Raw genomic sequence first — 16,011 nt, 5'->3', positions numbered from 1 at the left:
CTATTCCCATGTCCTCCAGGATCAAGGCACCCCTGGGGATTCATTTAAACCTGGTGGATTCAGTACAGGCAGGTCCAGTCCCTCCTTCCAGGCTGAGCAAAGTGTCCCTGTGTAAGCCCAAGGTTCCAAACAGCCAGCTCATACACTAAGGACAGGTCCTGGTCCCACAGCCTGGATGCCTCCCAAACAGTTCAAGCTATTCAATTGTCTCACTTATGCAGAGGGCCTGATCCAGCTGGGGGCTCCACAGTCTTTGGTTCATAATTCATGTGCTCCCATTCGATTGGCTATTTGTCCCTCTGCTATTTCCAATCTTGGGCTCAACAATTCATGCTCTTACAGTCAATCCTCTTTCTCGACAATTGGACACCTGGAGCTCCACCTGGGGCCTGGCTGAGGATCTCTGCATCCACTTCCATTAGTTATTGGATGAGAGTTCCAGCATGACCATTAGGGTGTTTGGCCATCAGATCACCAGACTAGGTCAGATCAGGCTTTCTCTCAACCATTGCCAGCAGTCTACAGAGGATGTATCCTAGTGGATTTAAGAGGAACTCTCCAGCACTCTGCCTATTCCTGTTCTCAAGTGGTCTTCATTTATCATGGTCTGTTATTTCTTGTTCTCCCTTTCTGTTCTTGATCCATCTGGGATCTCCTGCTCCCCTAAGCTTTCTTTCTCTAAAACCTTGCCCTTCATTACTCCCACTGTCATCCAGGTTGTTAATGTAGATCTCATCCATTTCTCTGTCATTGGGTGATCCCTGGATCTTTCCTAGGGTCCCGTATTCTAGGTAGCCTCCCTGGAGTTGTGAGTAGCAGTCTAGTCATCTTTGTTTTACATCTAGTATCCTCCTATAAGTGAGTACATACCATGTTTGTCCTTCTGAGTCTGGGTTACCTCACTCAGGATGATTTTTTCTAGATCCATCCATTTGCCTGCAAACCTCATGATGTCATTGTTTTTCTCTGCTGAGTAGTACTCCATTGTGGACATGTACCACATTTTCTTTATCCATTCTTCAGTTGAAGGGCATCTAGGTTGTTTTCAGGTTCTGGAATGCCGATATGAACATAGCTGAGCAAATGCCCTTGTGGTATGATTGAGCATTCCTTGGGTATAAGCCCAAGAGTGCTACATCTGGGTCTTGGGGGAGATGGATTCCCAATTTTCTAAGGAAGTGCCATATTGATTTCCAAAGTGGCTGTACAAGCTTGCATTCCCACCAGCAGTGGAGGAGAGTTCCCCTTGCTCCACATCCTCTCCAGCATAAGCTGTCTTCTGTGTTTTTGATCTTAGCCACTCTGACAGGTCTGGTATCTCAGAGTCATTTTGATTTGCATTTCCCAGATAATTAGGGATGTTGAGCAATTCCTTAAGTGTCTTTCAGCCATTTGAGCTTCCTCTGTTGAGAATTCTCTGTTTAGTTCTATAGACCATTTCTTCATTGGACTGTTGGGCTTTTTGATGTCTAATTTCTTGAGTTCTTTATATATTCTGGATATCAGCCCTCTGTTAGATGTAGGGTTGGTCAAGATCTTTTCCCATTCTGTAGGCTATTTCTTTGTCTTGTTGACCATGTCCTTTGCTCTACAAAAGCTTCTCAGTTTCAACAGGTCCCATTGATTGATTGTTTCTCTCAGTGTCTGTGCTACTGGTGTTATATTTATAAAGTGATCTCAGGTGCCAATGTGTTCAAGACTACTTCCTACTTTCTCTTCTATCAGGTTCAGAGTAACTGGATTTATGTTGAGGTCTTTGAACCACTTGGACTTAAGTTTTGTGCACGGTGACTGATATAGATCTATTTGCAGCCTTCTACATGTTGACATCCAATTATGCCAACACCATTTGTTGAAGATGCTTTCCTTTTTCCATTGTACACTATTGGCTTCTTTGTCAAAAATTATATGTTCATCGGTGTGCGGGTTAATATCAGGGTCTTCAGTTTGAATCCATTGGTCCACATGTCGGTTTTTATGCCAGTACCAAGCTGTTTTTATTATGGTAGCTCTATAGTAGAGCTTGAGGTCAGGGATTGTGATGCCTCCAGAGGTTGTTTTATTGTACAGGATTCTTTTGGCTATCCTGGGTTTTTTGTTTTTCCATATGAAGTTGAGTATTATTCTTATTTTGTTTTTCAGAGTTAAAAGCCAAGAGGTGAGAGCAATAGCTGAAAGCTGAAAACCTTACCCTTCACTTCTGCTCTCTTTCCTCTCCACAAGAGAGCAACTTCCTGTGTCCTGTCTTTTATATAGACTTTCTATTCTGCCTTCTCATTGGTTGTAAACCCAACCACATGACCTCCTTGTCACTGCCTGTCTGTACAAACCTCCAGGACTTCTATGGTTGGTAATGAGATTAAAGGCGTGTGTCTCCATGCTAGCTGTATCCTTGAACTCATAGAGAATTATTCTTTCCAGATGTGTGAAGAATTGTGTTGGTAATTTGGTGGGGATTGTGTTGAATCTGTAGATTGCTTTTGGTAAGATCACCATTTTTACTATGTTAATCCTGCCTATCCATGAGCATGGGAGGTCTTTCCATTTTCTGACATCTTCTTCAATTTCTTTTTTCAAGATCTTAAAGTTCTTGTCATATAGGTGCTTCACATGCTTAGTTAGAGTAACCCCAAGGTATTTTATATCATTTGTGGCTATTGTAAAGGGTGATGTATCTCTGATTTCCTTCTCAGCCTGTTTGTCTGTTGTATATAGGAGGGCTATTGGTTATTTGAGTTGATCTTATCCTGCTATGTTGCTGAAGATTTTTACTAACTGTATCAGTTCCTTGGTTGAATTTTTGGGGTCACTCATGTATACTATCATGTCATCTGCAAACAGGGAAAGCTTGACTTCTTCCTTTCCAATTCGTATCCCCTTAATCTCCTTATGTTGTCTTATAGCTCTAGCTAGAACTTCAAGTACTATATTGAATAAGTATGGGGAGAGGGGACAGCCTTGCCTTGTTCCTGATTTTAGTGGTATTGCTTTGAGTTTCTCTCCATTTACTTTGATGTTGGCTGTTGGCTTGCTGTAGATTGCCTTTATTATGTTTAGGTATGTTCCCTTTATTCCTGATCGCTCCAAGACATTTATCATGAAGGGGTGCTGGATTTTGTCAAATGCCTTTTCTGAATCTAGTGAGATGATCATGTCGTTTTTTCTTTGAGTTTGTTTATATGGTGTATTACATTGATGGACTTTCATATGTTGAACTACCTTGCATCCCTGGAATGAAGCCTACTTGATCATGGTGGATAGTTGTTTTGATGTGTTCTTGGAGTCTGTTTGCCACTATTTTATTGAGTATAGTATTTTTGCATCAATGTTCATGAGGGAGATCGGTCCGTAGTTCTCTTTCTTTGTTGCATCTCTGTTTGGTTTAAGAATCAGAGTAATTGAAGCCTCATAGAAGGAGTTTGGTGATATTCTTTCTGCTTCTATTGTGTGGAACAATTTAAAGAGTATTGGTTTTAAGTCTTCTTTGAAGATCTGGTAGAATTCTTCAGTGAAACCATCTGATCCAGGGCTTTTTTTGGTTGGGAGACTTTTAATGACTGATTCTATTTCCTTAGGGGTTATTGGACTATTTAAATGGTTTATCTGGTCTTGATTTAACTTAGGTATGTGGTACCTATCCAGAAAATTATCAATTTCTTTTAGATTTTCCAGTTTTGTGTAGTAGAGGTTTTTGAAGTATGACCTGATGATTCTCTGGATTTCCTCATTGTCTGTTGTTATGTCCCCCTTTTCATTTCTGATTTGTTAATTTGGATGCTCTCTCTCTGTCTTTTGGTTAGTTTGGATAAGGGCTTGTCTATCTTCTTGGTCTTCTCAAAGCACCAACTCTTTGTTTCATTAATCCTTTGTATTGTTCTCTTTATTTCTATTTTATTGATTTCAGCTCTCAATGTGATAATTTCCTGGCATCTGTTCCTCCTGGGAGACTTTGCTTCTTCCTATTCAAGAGCTTTCAGGTGTGCTGTCAAGTCACTAGCGTGAGATTTCTCCAACTTCTTTATGTTGACATTTAGTGCTATGAATTTCCCTTTTAGCACTGCTTTCATAGTATCCCATAAGTTTGGGTATGTGGTATATTCATTTTCATTGATCTCTAGGAAGTATTTAATTTATTTCTTTATTTCTTTGTTAACCCATTGGTGATTCAGTTGAGCATTATTCAGTTTCCATGAGATTGTAGGATTTCTGTAGTTTTTTTCTGTTGTTGAAATCTAACTTTATGGTGGTCCAATAGAACACAGGAGGTTATTCCAATTGTTTTGTATCTGTTGATATTTGCTTTGTGGCCAAGTATGTGGTTGATTTTTTAGAAGGTTCTATGGGGTGCTGAGAAGAAGGTATATTCTATTTTTGTTTGGGTGGAATGTTCTATAGATATTGATTAAGTCCATTTGAGACATAACATCTGTTAAGACCAATATATATGTCTCTGTTAAGTTTCAATTTGGCCAATCTGTCCAGAGGTGAAAGTGGGGTGTTGAAGTCTCCCACTATTAATGTGTGGGGTTTTATATGTGATTTAACCTTTAGTAATGTTTCTCTTACACATGTGGGTGCCCTTATGTTTGGGGCATAAATCTTCAGAATTGAGACTTCATCTTGGTGGATTTCTCCTGCAATGAATATGTAATGTCCTTCATCATCTCTTTTGACTGATTTTAGTTTGATGTCTATTTTGCTGGATATTAAGATGGCTATACCAGCTTGCTTCTTAAGACCATTTGATTGGAAAGTCTTTTCCCAGCCTTTTATTCTTAGGAGGTGTCTGTCTTTGAATTTGAGGTGTGTTTCTTGTATGCAGCAGAAAGATGGGTCCTGTTTTCATATCCATTCTTTTAGTCTGTCTTTTTATAGGTGAATGAAGTCCATTGATATTAAGGGATATTAATGACCAATGATTGTTCTTTCCTGTTATTGTTTTTATTTTTTGGTGGTAGTATGTGTGTACTTCTCTTCTTTGGGGTATACTACTGTGGTGTTATCTATTGCCTGTGTTTTCATGGGTGTATCTGCCTTCCTTAGGTTGGGATTTTCCTTCTAGTGCTTTCTGAGGGCTGGGTTTGTGGATAAGTATTGTTTAAATCTGGTTTTGTCTCAGAAGGTCTTGTTCACTCCATCTATGATGATTGAAAGTTTTGCTGGGCATATTAGTCTAGGCTGGCATCCATGGTCTCTTAGTGTCTGCATTATATCTGTCCAGGTCCTTCTGGCTTTCAAAGTCTCCATCAAGAAATCGGGTGTTATTCTGATGGGTTTGCCTTTATAAGTCACTCAGCCTTTTTCCTTTGCTGCCCTTAATATTCTTTCTTTATTCTGTACATTAGTTGTTTAATTATTATGTGGCGAGGGGACATTTTTTGGGGGGTCTTGTCTGTTTGGTGTTCTATAGGCTTCTTGTATCTTCATAGGCATTTCCTTCTTTAAGTTGGGAAGGTTTTCTTCTATGATCTTGTTAAATATATTTTCTGTGCCTTTGTGTTGGTATTCTTCTCCTTCCTCTATCCCTATTATTCATAGGTTTGGTCTTTTCATGGTGTCCCAAATTTATTGGACATTTTGGGTCATGACTTTGTTGGTTTAAGTGTTTTCTTTGACCGATTAATCTACTTCTTCAACACCAGAGATCCTCTCTTTCATCTCTTGCATTCTGTTGATTATACTTACATCTGAAGTTCTTGTTTGTTTACTCAGATTTTCTATTTCCAGTATTCCTTCTATTTTTTCTATTTCCCTCTTCAGGTCTTGGACTGTTTCTCTTGCTTTTTCATGATTTTCTTTCAGGGACTTACTGTTTTCTTCTGCTTTAATTGTCCTTTCCTCTAGTTTTTTTTTTTTTATAGTATTCTTCCCATTTTTTGTTTGTCTGTTCCTCCACTTTATTTTTGATTTCTTCTATATAAGGCTCTAGCCTCTTCATGATGTTACTTATAAGGTTGTTTTCTTCTAGCCTCTTCATGATGTTACTTATAAGGTTGTTTTCTTCTAGCCTCTTCATGATGTTACTTATAAGGTTGTTTTCTTCTTCTTCTTCTTCTTCTTCTTCTTCTTCTTCTTCTTCTTCTTCTTCTTCTTCTTTTTCTTCTTCTTCTTCTTCCATTCTGTGATGTTCAGGTCTAGCTGTTGGAGAAGGGCTAGGTTCTGGTGATGCTGTATTGCTCTTTATTTTGTTGTATATACTTCTGCCTTGGCATCTGCCCATCTCCTTGAGGGTTTGTTCTTGGTCTTATCAGTGTACTTGCTCCAGACAGAGCTGACAGATTTAGGGAGCCTCTCCCTGGTCCAGATTGGAGCTCTGGTCCAGATGAGCGTGCTGGCTGGATAGGAGCTGGGAGGCTGGACTCTGAGTCTCAGAAAGTCCCTGGGGTCTCCTTATCTTGTCCAGATGGGAGCTCCTCTTGTCCAGATGGGAGTTCCGGGACAGGATGGAAGCTCTGGTCTAGATGGGAGTTCTGGGGCAGGATGGAATGCTGGACACTGGTCTCTAAGTCTCCGGACGTGCCTGGGGTCTCCAGCAGATGGGTGTAGGGGCAAGGCATTGAGGTTGTAGTGTCCACCTGAGGGTCTCTCTGGTGCATAATGGAGTTCTGGGGCAGATGGGAGCTGGGGGCTGGTCTCTAAGTCTCAGGAAGTGTCTGGGGTCTCAGGCAAATTGGTGTGGGGGCAGGGTGTGGAGACTGCAGGGTCTGCCTGTGGTCTTAGAAAAGGGGAACCTGCCCATAGGGCCCGCCAATTGGCTGAAAACTGGGGCCAAGTTGGGCAGGTCCTCCCAGGATGGTGCCCAGGGGTGGGAGCCAGGGCCGGTTGCCTCTCTGACTATATGGTTTATTCTTAATTATAAATGTCTTGCCTTAGCTTGGCTTATTTCTTGACAGCTTTTCTTACCTTTAGATTGTCCCATCTGTCTTTTGCCTCTGGGTTTTTCCGTATTTTTACTTCAGTAAATTTTACTCTTACTCCATGGCTTGCTATATTGCTGGGTGGCTGGCCACTGAGATCCTCCTCCTCTCGCTATTCTTTCTTTTCCCCCATATTTCTTCTTCTATATATTCTCTCTGTTTCACAGCCCTGTGTATCCTTTCTCCTGCCTTGCTATTATCCATTCTCTTCTTTACTAGACCATCAGGTATTTTAGACAAAGTAACACAGCTTCACAGATTTAAATGCAACATAAACAAAAAGTAACACACTTTAATATAATTGTAAGATGGAATGTCAAAGTCATTTTGATTTGCATTTCCCTAATGGCTAAGGATGTTGAACATTTCTTTAAGTATTTCTCTGCTATTTGAGATTACTCTTTTGAGAATTCTCTGTTTAGAGTTTACCTCATTTTTATTTATTTTTTATTTTTTTGGTAGTTCAGTTTCCTTCAGTTTGTAGGCTTACAGTTGTTTCTGTTGTTGTTGAATTATAGCTTTAATCTGTAGTCTCGAAGGATACGAGGGATCATTTCAATTTCCTTTTATTTATTGTGACAGGTACACAAGTATATGGTCAGTTTTGGAGAATATTCCCCAAGGTGTTGAAGAGAACGTATACTCTCTTGTGTTTGGGTGAAATATTCTATAGATGTCTGTAAGGTTTATTTGATTCACAATGTCTGTTAGCTCCATTATTTCTGTTTAGTTTTTGTCTGGATGTCCTGTCCATTGGTAAGAGTGGGGTGCTGGAGCCTCCCAATGTTAATGTGTGAGGTTTGATGTGTGATTTCAGCTTTAACAATGTTTCTTTTACAAATGTGGGTGACCTTGTGTTTGGGGCATAGATGTTCCAAATTAAGACATCATCCTGATGGATTTTCCTTTGATGAGTATGAAATATCTTTTTCCATCTCCTTTGATTAATTTTAGTTTGAAGTCTATTTTGTTAGATATTAGAATAGCTGTACCACCTTGTTTCTTGGCTCCATTGGCTTGTAAAATATTTTTCTAACCCTTTACTCTGAAGTAATGTCAACCTTTGATGTTGAGGTTTATTTCTTGTATGAAACAACATGATAGATCCTGTTTTCATATCCATTCTCTAAACTTTCATCTTTTTTGGGGGGGAAATTGAATAGATTGCTATTGAGAGATATTAATTACCAATGATTGTGAGTTCCTGCTGCTGCTAGTGGTGGTGGTGGTGTGTATGTGTTCCTTCTTTTGGTTTTGCTGGTTGGACATTATTTTTGTTTTGTTTTGTTTTCATGTGTATAGTTAACCTCCTTATGTTGGAGTTCTTCTTCTAGTACCTTTTGTAGGACTATATTGATGGAAAGATATTATTTAATTTTGACTTTGTCATGGAATATCTTGTTTTCTTCATCTATGCAGATTTAATATTTTTCTTGGTATAGTAGTATAGGCTTCCCTTTGTGGTCTCTTAGAATCTGAAAGTCATCTGTCTAGGCCTTTCTGGCTTTCAGAGTGTCTGTTGAGGAGTTGGGTAAATTTTAATATGTTCTGCCTTTCTATGTCACTTAACAGTTTTCCCTTGCAGTTTTTAATATCCTTCCTTTGTTCTTTATGCTTAGTGTTTTGATTATTATGTGGCATATTAATTTTCTTTTCTGGTACAACCTGTTTGGTGTTCTTGAACTGTTACAGACAAGATATGCTTTAGGTTAGGAAAATTTTCTTATATAATTTTGTTAAATATATTTTCTGTATTTTTGAGCTGGAATTTCTTTTTCTATTCCTATTATGCATAAGTTTTTGTCTTTATATAGTGCCCAAGATTTCCAGGATATTTTGTATTAGGAATTTTTTGATTTAACATTTTCTTTGACCAATTAATATATTTCTTCTAATGTATCTTCAAGACGTGAATTTTTTTTAAGATTTATTTATTTATTATGTATACAGCATGTATGACTGCAGGGCAGAAGAGGGCACCAGATCTCATTACAGATGGTTGTGAGCCACCATGTGGTTGCTGGAAATTGAACTCAGGACCTCTGGAAGAGCAGCCAGTGCTCTTAACCTCTGAGCCATCTCTCCAGCTCCCAAAAATATATATATATTTATTTTTTTAACCATTGATTATATACAGTGTTCTGTCTGCATGTATGTCTGCAGGCCAGAAGAGGGCACCAGATTTCATTATAGATGGTCGTGAACCACCATGTGGTTGCTGGGAATTGAGCTGAGCACCTCTTAACCTCTGAGCCATCTCTCCAGCCCCGACATGAAATTTTTTATTTTCTCTTCTATCTCTTGCATTCTGTTGGTGATGCTTGTATCTGTAGTTGCTGTTTGCCTACTTTGATTTTCCAATCTTAATTTTCCTTTTCTAGAATTCCCTCACTATGAATTTTCTTTATTGCTTCTCTTTCCATTTTCAGGTCTTGTACAGTTTCCTTCACCTGTTTTTGTTGTTGTTGTTGTTTTGTTTGTTTGTTTTTGTTTTGTTTTTTCTTGGCTTTCTTGGTATTCTGTAAGGGATCTATTGATTTCTTCAATTTTTTTTGTTTGTCTTTTCCTCAATTATTTCTACTTCTCTTTTTTTCTCTCTCTCTCTCTCTTTCTCTCTTTCTCTCTCTTTCTTTCTTTCTTTCTTTCTTTCTTTCTTTCTTTTTTAAGACAGAACTTCTCTGTGTAACAGAGCCCTAGCTGTCTTCGAACTCTCTCTGTAGACCAGGAAGGCCTCAAATTCACATAGATTCAATTGCCTCTGCCTTAGGAGTGCTGGGACTAAAGGCATGTGCTACCATGCCTGGCTTTCCTGAGTTTCCTTAAAGGATTGTTTAATTTCCCTTTTAAGTACCTCCATCATCTTCATAAAGTTAGTTTTAAGGTTATTATCTTGCTTTTCAGCTGCTTAGAAATATTCAGGTCATAGAATCCCTATGCTCTGGTGGTACCATATTGTCCTAGCTGTTGTTGAATGTGTTCTTTTACTAGCATTTAGGCATCTGAGTTTGGGATGATTATAGGTCTGGGTGCTGATTTCTGAGTTTGTCTTTGTTGGATGGATGTTTTATTCCTGGGTTTCTGTTTTCCATTTGGACTTCAGGTCTTTGTGCTCTAAATTTCTGGAAGCTATCTTGTACTATGGTCTAGTAGGGCATCTCTGTCCAAGCTGAGGGCTGAACTTCTGGAGGATAGTTTGGCCTTTGATGCAGAAGTGGTCTCCAGCCAAGTTGGGGGATGAGATGTGGTGATGAGGATGGAAGTTGGGATTAGGGACAATGAGTGAAGGGAGAAGGTCTGCTTGTGCAATCTATTTAGTTAAACTGGCTACCTGCTTGTTCTGGGATTACAGGTGCATACCACACACCTATATCCACCTGCTTGTTCTGGGATTACAGGTGCACAGCACACACCTGTATCTACCTGCTTGTTCTGCAATTATATGTACACACTGCACAACTGTATCCACCTGCTTGTTCTGGGATTGCAGGTGCACACACACACACACACCTGTATCCACCTGCTTGTTCTGGGATTACAAGTGCACACTGCACATACAGGTTTTCATTTGGATTTAGAGGACCTGAACTAAAGTTGGTATTCTTGCATAGCAAGTGCCTTACCCACTGAATTCAAGGCCTGGAGATATCTTTCCTGGAAAGTGCTACTGTGGGTTAGACTTCTGGCTTCCTGATCTGCACTAAGTATCTCCTGCTGATACTTGGACCCTGAGTGGAAATTGATTTCAGGCAGCTGCTCCAGATAACATGCTTCCCTGAGGAGCCCTCCCTGGTTTCCACAAATGCTATTGGCTTGGGTAGAAGGTACAAAAAAATCGAGTCCTTTCATGCAAGAGCTGCTGTTCAATGGCTTTGGAAGGTCGCCTCTGCAGGGGATGTGATGTGTGGCACTTTGGGATGGCATTAGCAGAAGGGCACTCATTTCTGGGGGGATTAGTTTTCAGTCTAAAGGAGGTATGACATGTTTGGATGTAGAGTTTGTTACCCAAACACAAAATGGTTTTCACAAAAGAACCCTTTTCCACTGCTCCAACAGTAGTCCAGCCTCTTCTTCTCCACTCCTCTACAGACACATAAATTCATTCTTCAGTTCATCATAACTTCTTAGTTTGAAACTTGTTTTGTTGGTTTGGATACCCAAGGGTCCTTGCAAATAATAATGTGCTTGCTGCTTTCTCTATTTGAGTCCAAACTGGTTCTTTTTGTCTTATGTAGCCCAGACTGGCCTCAAACTCAATAAGTAGCCCAAGGTGAAGCTGAACTTCTGAACCTCCTGCCTCTACCTCCTGAGAACAGAGATTGCAGGTGTATAACACCATGTCTAGCTTATGTGCTACTCAAGATTTATTAGGGCTTTTGTGTATGCTAGGCAAGCCCTCGGCAAAGTGCACCACATCCCCAACTAATATACTCTTAATATTTCCCAGGTTCAGCCCTCTCCTGCAGTTCCTACCCCAGGTAATTGCAAATCTCCTTACTAAGTTTGAAATGTAGCCAACGCCACTTTAGTATTGGTATCTGTTCCTGTCTTCTGTCCTTGGCATTTACTACCCTTCTAGATCCTTCCATATCTCTGCTGTTCCACAGTTATTTAATTTGGCTAATTTTCCCAAGGTTTTACAGTGTATTCTTTGCAGACAATGACAGTCACAGCACATTTCTCCCTCTCCTTGCCCATCTCACTTTCATGAAAGCATCATTTGCTTAGAAAACCTTTTCATCTCTCTTTTCATGTCATTCTTCCTTGGGAGCCAAGATTAATTTCCCTTTTATCACATTCCTCTTTGTAACAGTATTTTCCTATGTATATTGCTTTAAATCCTATTCCAGAGTTGGTTGACTCACCATACTCATGGGGTCTTAATGTAATTATTTTTCTTTTTTTTTTTTTTTTTTTGGTTCCCTTGAAGTTGTTGATTCCTTCTCCTTCCTCTCCCTGGAATCTCAGACTGCCTTTACAGATAGATAGCACTGGGATCTTAGGACATGAACAGGAAGCAGTCTTGTGAGTCTGAGCAAAGATAACATATTTTTCCCTTTAAAATCATGAAGCTGAATGTGGAAAGATCCTGAAACTAAGGTCAGCACTGTATGGTTGTTTATACAGACAGTCAGATTGTGGAATAAAAAAAAAAATGGCTTTTATATGTTTGCTTTTTTATTGTTTTTCAGGGCAATGTCACTTTTTCCTGCTCAGAACCACAAATAGTCCCCATCACATTTGTCAACTCCAGAAGTAGTTATTTGCTGCTGCCCGGCACCCCCCAGATTGATGGACTGTCAGTGAGTTTCCAGTTTCGAACATGGAACAGGGATGGTCTGCTCCTGTCCACAGAGCTCTCTGAAGGCTCAGGGACCCTGATGCTCATGCTGGAGGGTGGGACTCTGAGGCTCCTGATTAAGAAAGAGCCAGGACATGGAACTGAAATCCTTACAGGTACAGTCATTGCATACTTCCATTTAATCCTCCCCCACCCTCCTCTCCCTTCATTATCTGTCTTACTTTCTTCCTCTTTTCCCCCTTCTCTCCTACCCTCCCTTTCCCTCTGCTTCACCTTCCCCCTCTCCTCCTCACTTTTCTTTTATTTTGTTTATAAGGTTTCTCTTCAACCTAAGTCAACCAAGGTTGAGTTTCTGCCTAAAACACACCAATTCATGCTTTGGGATGAGGGGCGGCCTAGTGGTAGCAAGTTGACTATAAATATGAAGGAGGTTGCTCTTGCTCTCATGCACTAATTAGACAAACACAAACCATTTGAATTAACCACGTGTACTTCCACAAATCTCTCAATTGTTTTTCTGTAGGATCATCATGAAAGTGGATGTGAGATTTCCTATCCAGGAGTATTTAGCACCCTCTATACCATCTGTGGAGTGGTCTGCTTAGTCCTGTGTATAGAGATCTCTCATACTGAGTATCATCTTTACCAAGGTCACTCTAGGAAAAGGCTGTTTTTCAAACTTTATAAATTAGCAAATGGTGGGTTACAAAAATGTCTCTAGAACCACATGTTTCAAAATGATAGAGCTGAGAATTTGTTTAGAATATGTCTGGCTTCCATGTCATATTTCTATAAGATCTTGGGGATTTTTCTTTATAGTCCCTATGTTCTATTTCATATTAATTAGTGAGCTTTAACAATTGTATTTCCTAAATACATTTTAAAGTTAGTAAGTATATACTGTTATGTGTGACCTCAGGATATGATGAAACTTTTCTAAATGGTCATAAATTGGCTGAGGTCTGGGAAACACAGTCGTGTGTATGTGTGTGTGTGTGTGTGTGTGTGTGTGTGTGTGTGTGTTGCATGTTGTGTATATCTCACTTGTGTGGAAATGTGTACACTGAAGTCAAAAGCTGCCTCTCTAACTTCTAAACTGAATTTCTTTCTTTCTTTCTTTCTTTTTTTGGGTTTTTCAAAATAGGATAGCTTTGCACCTTTCCTGGAACTTGCTTTATAGACCAAGCTAGCCTCAAACTCACAGAGATCTGCCTGTCTCTGCCTCCTGAGTGCTGGGATTAAAGGTGTGCACTGAATTTCTTAAACATGGAAGAATATAACTTTTTCCCCATTCTCCATTGACTTAGGGATATCTCTTGGTCATCAAGTAGCATCAAGTAATCTGTTTTTCTTAGATGGCAAGTACTGAATGAGGTTGGACCATGTGACAAGGTTGGGGCTGAGGCATCTAGATCTGGCAACAGGCCCTGTGAGAAATCTGAACATGAATAATCCAAGTCAAATCTTTCATTGTAGTGCTGTGAACCATCTTTCATCACAAATTTCACTATAATGTATTATTTTCTGTTTAGATGGTAGTCTTTTCCCATTGGTCCATGAACTTCACTACTCTAATAGACTAGATAAAATCAAGTTAAATGTTAAAGATTATAATGTAATAGTCAGTCTGGTCAGGCCATGGGAAAGCCTCAAGTGTGTGTGTATGATAGGGTAGTGTACACAGGAGGTCATTTCATGTCCTGCTCTGTCACTCTCCACCTTATTTCTTGAAACAGGGTCTCTCACTCCAACTTCACAGTCCTGGTGGCAGGAGCTTGAGGCATCTGACTGGGCACATTGAATCTTCAGTCCAGAAACAGAGAGCTATGAATGCCTGGCTCTTCTTTTTAGTCAGTCCAGGTCTCCAGCCAGTGGAATGGCGCCACCCACACTGAGGGTCAGTCTTCCTACCTCAATTGACACAGTGTAGAAACTCTCTCACAGATGTGCCCTGAGTTGGTGCTAGAGCCTGTCAAATTGTCAGTCGATAATAACAATGACAACTCCCCAAATAGAAGCTGTAGTCTTTTGTAACCTGATCTTGGACATAGTAACCTATCATATCTGCCATATCCCATTCATCATATGCCAAGAAATAAGTCCAGTTCATGCTTACATGGACCAATTCTACTTCAAGGCTTCAAAGATGGCTCAGTCATAAGAGTGTTTGCATTTGAAGCAGAGGGACCTGCCATTGATCCCAAAACTCCATAAAGAGCTGGCCATGGTGGCATATACTGGTAATCCATCCTGGGGTGATGGAACAGGTGGATCCCGATGCTAGCTGGCTAATTTAGCTGAATCAGTAAATGCCAGGTCAGTGAGAGACCTTATCTCAAAGGAGGTAACTTGTGTTCATTAAGATAACACCAAAGACTGTCTTCTCATTTTCATGTGTGTGGTCACATATGCACATGAACCCTTCCATCATACAAACACACACATGCACAACCATAAAAATGACTTTCTAAGACTATGACAGCCACTAATGAGAAAAAATGTACCTGAAACACTTAGCATAGACTTGAGAAGCTGATTAATAAATACCCATTCTCTCCATATTGAGTGAAGGGCCTTATCTCATGGGATTGTAAAAGCTGTGGGTGAATCTGCACTAGAGGAGCTTTCTAATATTTATTAGATTCCAGCTAATAGAGGTGAGTTATTCACTTTGAATGATAATATTTTTCATGTTCATAGTTTTAAAATTTAAACCATGATCCTCCTTATTTGGAGAATAAAAAAGTGAGATGGCATTGAGCTGTCTCTCACTAATTGGTAAGATGTTTGAGCACAGAGATTTGTAGGCCTTGGTTCACAAATGCAGTCTCACTATGATATAGGCCCTGGTGGTGGGTCCTCTAAAGAACCCAGGAATGCTTCTACTATTGAGCACATATTATTAGTCCATTTACACACACTTTGGGCTGAGAGAGAGGCTGGTAAGAGTTTCTGAGTTACCCAGCTACAAGGGGGAAAATGGAATTGTATCATTTCATACATATGTCCCCAGTGCTGGACCAAGTAGAAGGAAGTTAAATGTGTAACTTAACAGGTGAAGCTTGTGTTAGAGACTAGCCTATAATTCTTTCTCCAAGAGCATTTTCCTACACTTTACAAAATTTGAATCTCTTAACATGTCCTTCAAATGGACTAAGAAATTATTTGTTCTCACATTTTTCTACCTGAAAAGAATGAGAGGACTAAAAAGCCAAAGTGAGCATTATAGATTTTTCTTGCCTTAAAGTTCTAAACAAATTTACTTTGAAAATAAGAGCTCCTTTTGAGAGCTTACTGGCTTCATGAGAGAGTAAAATAATATATACATAAATGGCAATTACGTCAGTAAATTTTGTGTGTGTGTGTGTGTGTGTGTTACACATATTTGTGTGTTTGTATATGTGCATGCCTGTATGTTCAGGGGTTACATGTGCCTTTACACATATACAGAGGTCAGAGAGGGATACAGGGCACCTGCTTTGTCACTCTGCTTTATTCCTTTAAGACAGGATCTCTCACTAAACCTGAAATTAAGCTGCCAGCCACCAAGACCCAGGATCTTCCTGTCTCCACCTTCCATAGAGTTGGGATTACAGATGCTTTTGATGTACAGGAGGTTTCACATTAGGTCCTCATGATGCTCAGACATCTTATCTAGTGAGCCTTCATTTCAGAAAGCTTTAAGAGCCAATTATGTGTCTCCCCTTGACACATAATGATCCTTGTAAAGCAGAATGTGACACTACTTATTAATAGCTCAGGGTATCCAGAGCTACCTGTGACTAGGTCAGGGTT

At 39.7% G+C, this 16,011-nt stretch overlaps 1 protein-coding gene across 3 annotated transcripts in view; it reads left to right on the top strand.

Moving 5' to 3' along the window:
• Positions 1–16,011, top strand: part of LOC118592981 (contactin-associated protein like 5-1-like) — a 934,683-nt gene that overhangs the window by 490,257 nt on the left and 428,415 nt on the right. For all 3 annotated transcript variants that reach the window (XM_036202117.1, XM_036202118.1, XM_036202119.1), the window contains exon 8: positions 12,107–12,371. In XM_036202117.1, the coding sequence (XP_036058010.1) occupies positions 12,107–12,371 (265 nt within the window). The remainder of the gene's footprint in view (positions 1–12,106; positions 12,372–16,011) is intronic.

The sequence above is a fragment of the Onychomys torridus genome, chromosome 11 (assembly GCF_903995425.1).
Source record: "Onychomys torridus chromosome 11, mOncTor1.1, whole genome shotgun sequence".
NCBI lineage: Eukaryota > Metazoa > Chordata > Mammalia > Rodentia > Cricetidae > Onychomys > Onychomys torridus.
The sequence above is the reverse complement of the archived record's forward strand: the minus strand, read 5'-3'. Positions and strand labels throughout refer to the sequence as shown.